The 2385-nt window shown below is 36.3% G+C and overlaps 1 protein-coding gene across 1 annotated transcript; it reads right to left on the bottom strand.

The window, feature by feature from the left end:
- Window positions 1-1123: 1123 nt before the first annotated feature.
- On the bottom strand, window positions 1124-2157 carry LOC149547274 (cytosolic sulfotransferase 6-like). The gene is given in 2 exon segments (XM_089794119.1): window positions 1124-1464; window positions 1467-2157. Coding segments are annotated over 2 exon segments (1023 nt in total). The 5' UTR covers window positions 2149-2157.
- Window positions 2158-2385: the final 228 nt, after the last annotated feature.

Here is a 2385-nt window from a genome sequence, read left to right as displayed (position 1 = left end):
GCAAGCATAACAAAAAAATTATTCCTACCCTTTGGTTTACTTTTTTTATCAAAAAAAGCAAGTCCTTCATCAATCTTATTGTCTTCTTTTTACTTTTCTTTTCATTCTCTAGCATAATCTCCACTTGTGATTGTACTCCTTGTTAACATAGCCTTGCCTTTCTACACACTAAAAGAAGTCTCTATTCAAGTTATTCCTTGGTTCAACTTTATTCTCTTTTAAAATTCTTGTAATTTCCCAAACAATGTTTCTTTTGGAATGTTAGGAGTAATATTAAGAATCCCTTAAACTACTAATACCTTATTTTCATAAGCAAATGCAAAGATTATAAAATCTTCCACACAACATCATCTTTACTTACAATTCCATAAAAAAATATTTTCTCATGCAACAATCTCATTTATCCTAGAAAAATCTCATCTAAGCTTGTAGAATCTTAGAACTCTAATATACATCTTTCCAAATCTCAATTATAGATTTCTTTCCAAACTTATCTTCTTCAAATATACCCCATAATTTAATTCAAATATACCCCAAGTTTTAAGTTCTCTACCTTAATATATTTCAATTTTGGAAGATATGATAGAATGCTTCTCTTACATACAAATTGTACATGAGTATATTTTTCTCTTTTTGTGTGCATGAATCTATCTTTATTTAATTGATCGCTTTGATGTTTTCTCTTGTAATCATCTAGTAGTTGAAACTCCTGTGCATAGAAAATGAGTCTTCATTTTGTTCTTTTAAATATCATAGTTCTCTCAGTTAGTTTGTGGTGAGTGATCAGAGAAGTATTGTATATATTTTATAAAATATTATTTGAGCAAGACTTATCCAACAAATGTAATTTGGAATTGTAGCACAGAATACACTATATGCCTAGTCACGAGCATTTGGCCCAGTCGAGGGGTCCAAACTAATCTCTACATCTTTCTTATGCTTAAATCTTCGAAGATAGCCACTATATCAAATACAATCATACTCATAAATTAGGGTTTGACGAGTTGAACAACAATCTTTAGACAAATACATTCGATTTCTTAAAAGGAAGATAAGAAGTGTGCTACATAAGACTTGCAGTCAATGAAACAAAATGGATGTGATCCTGCTGATATACAATTACCTAGGCACCGGCCAAATCGCCAAATAGATCACAGCGTCCCCACAGTTTGATATCCTCTGTCTTCTTAGGAGGGTCGTCCAATTCATCATCTCCATTTGGTAACTCGTATTTAAATTGCAGTTCCATATCTGCCACAACAAAAAGCTTCTCTTCAATCATCTTGTCCATCGTCGCATTCATCTCGGATGTGAGGGACTTCTTCCTCCAACCCACTTTTCCTTCCCTGAAGAAGCTGTCAGTTCTTAGATGAAGTCCACGCAGATTGAGCTCACCACTTTTGTTGGCCTCCATTTGATAAAGCGACTCAAAACTGCACTGTCAAGCAATGTTCTTCATGTCTCCTCCTTAACCCACCACGACCCAATAAAATCAGTCAAAACCCTAATACGAGCCATAGGGTCTTCCTTAAGATCTTCATATGTAAGGCACAAAATATTCCCTTTCCTTCTCTCACTCCAATTAGACATTACGTGATCAGCAAAGGGGCCGCTGTGGTGAAACCCAGAACAAAAACCCTCTAGGGATTCTTCCTTGGACACATAGGCGTTGTTGTTGTTTAATTTATTGACCACCATTTCCCATAGGGAACCAAAACTGTCCTTGGGATTTTGGGATAGGTAAATGATTTTGCAGCCTGAGGATGTAATCGACTCGGGCAAGGCTTGATATGGAACATGTGTGTGAAATACACGGCGGATCAACGATAGGGATTGTGGGCTTAAATTGGCGAAGGGGCCGTAAACCTGTATTTCTAGGCTGGGGACAAGTTCATGAGGGCTTGTTCGATTGAGGGGATAGGAATGGTCGTTTAGGTTGTAGTCTTTGTATGTAAGAATTGCGTATACTAGAGCTTTAATCCATGTTGTACCCGTCTCGAAAGAGGAAGCCAATATTATGTCCTCTGGTTGAGCTTCAAACTCGACCTTCATTTCTTCAGTTCCTTGCAACAAATACTGGTGGATCCAAAATCCATTGTAGTGGACTAGAATTTCATTCGAAGACGATAATACATCTGACGAAGGCATGGAATTATCTGTTATATTTTTAGCTGAGTTATTTAAGTTTAAGTAGTCTTTCTCCGTTCATATATAGCAACTTCGACAAACATAGTCAAGACGAAAAGCCTAATTGACGTTATGCCAACTAATATTGTCGGAAGTCCTTGGACTTCTTCCTATCACACTTGATAAAACAACATTTGATGCGTAAAAGATCACAAACAACCAGCTAAACATCCAGCTAAACATGATGAATCAACTAGT

The sequence above is a fragment of the Cupressus sempervirens genome, chromosome 7, assembly GCF_028749045.1.
Source record: "Cupressus sempervirens isolate cs-2001-9-10 chromosome 7, ASM2874904v1, whole genome shotgun sequence".
Taxonomy (NCBI): Eukaryota; Viridiplantae; Streptophyta; class Pinopsida; order Cupressales; family Cupressaceae; genus Cupressus; species Cupressus sempervirens.
The sequence above is the reverse complement of the archived record's forward strand: the minus strand, read 5'-3'. Positions and strand labels throughout refer to the sequence as shown.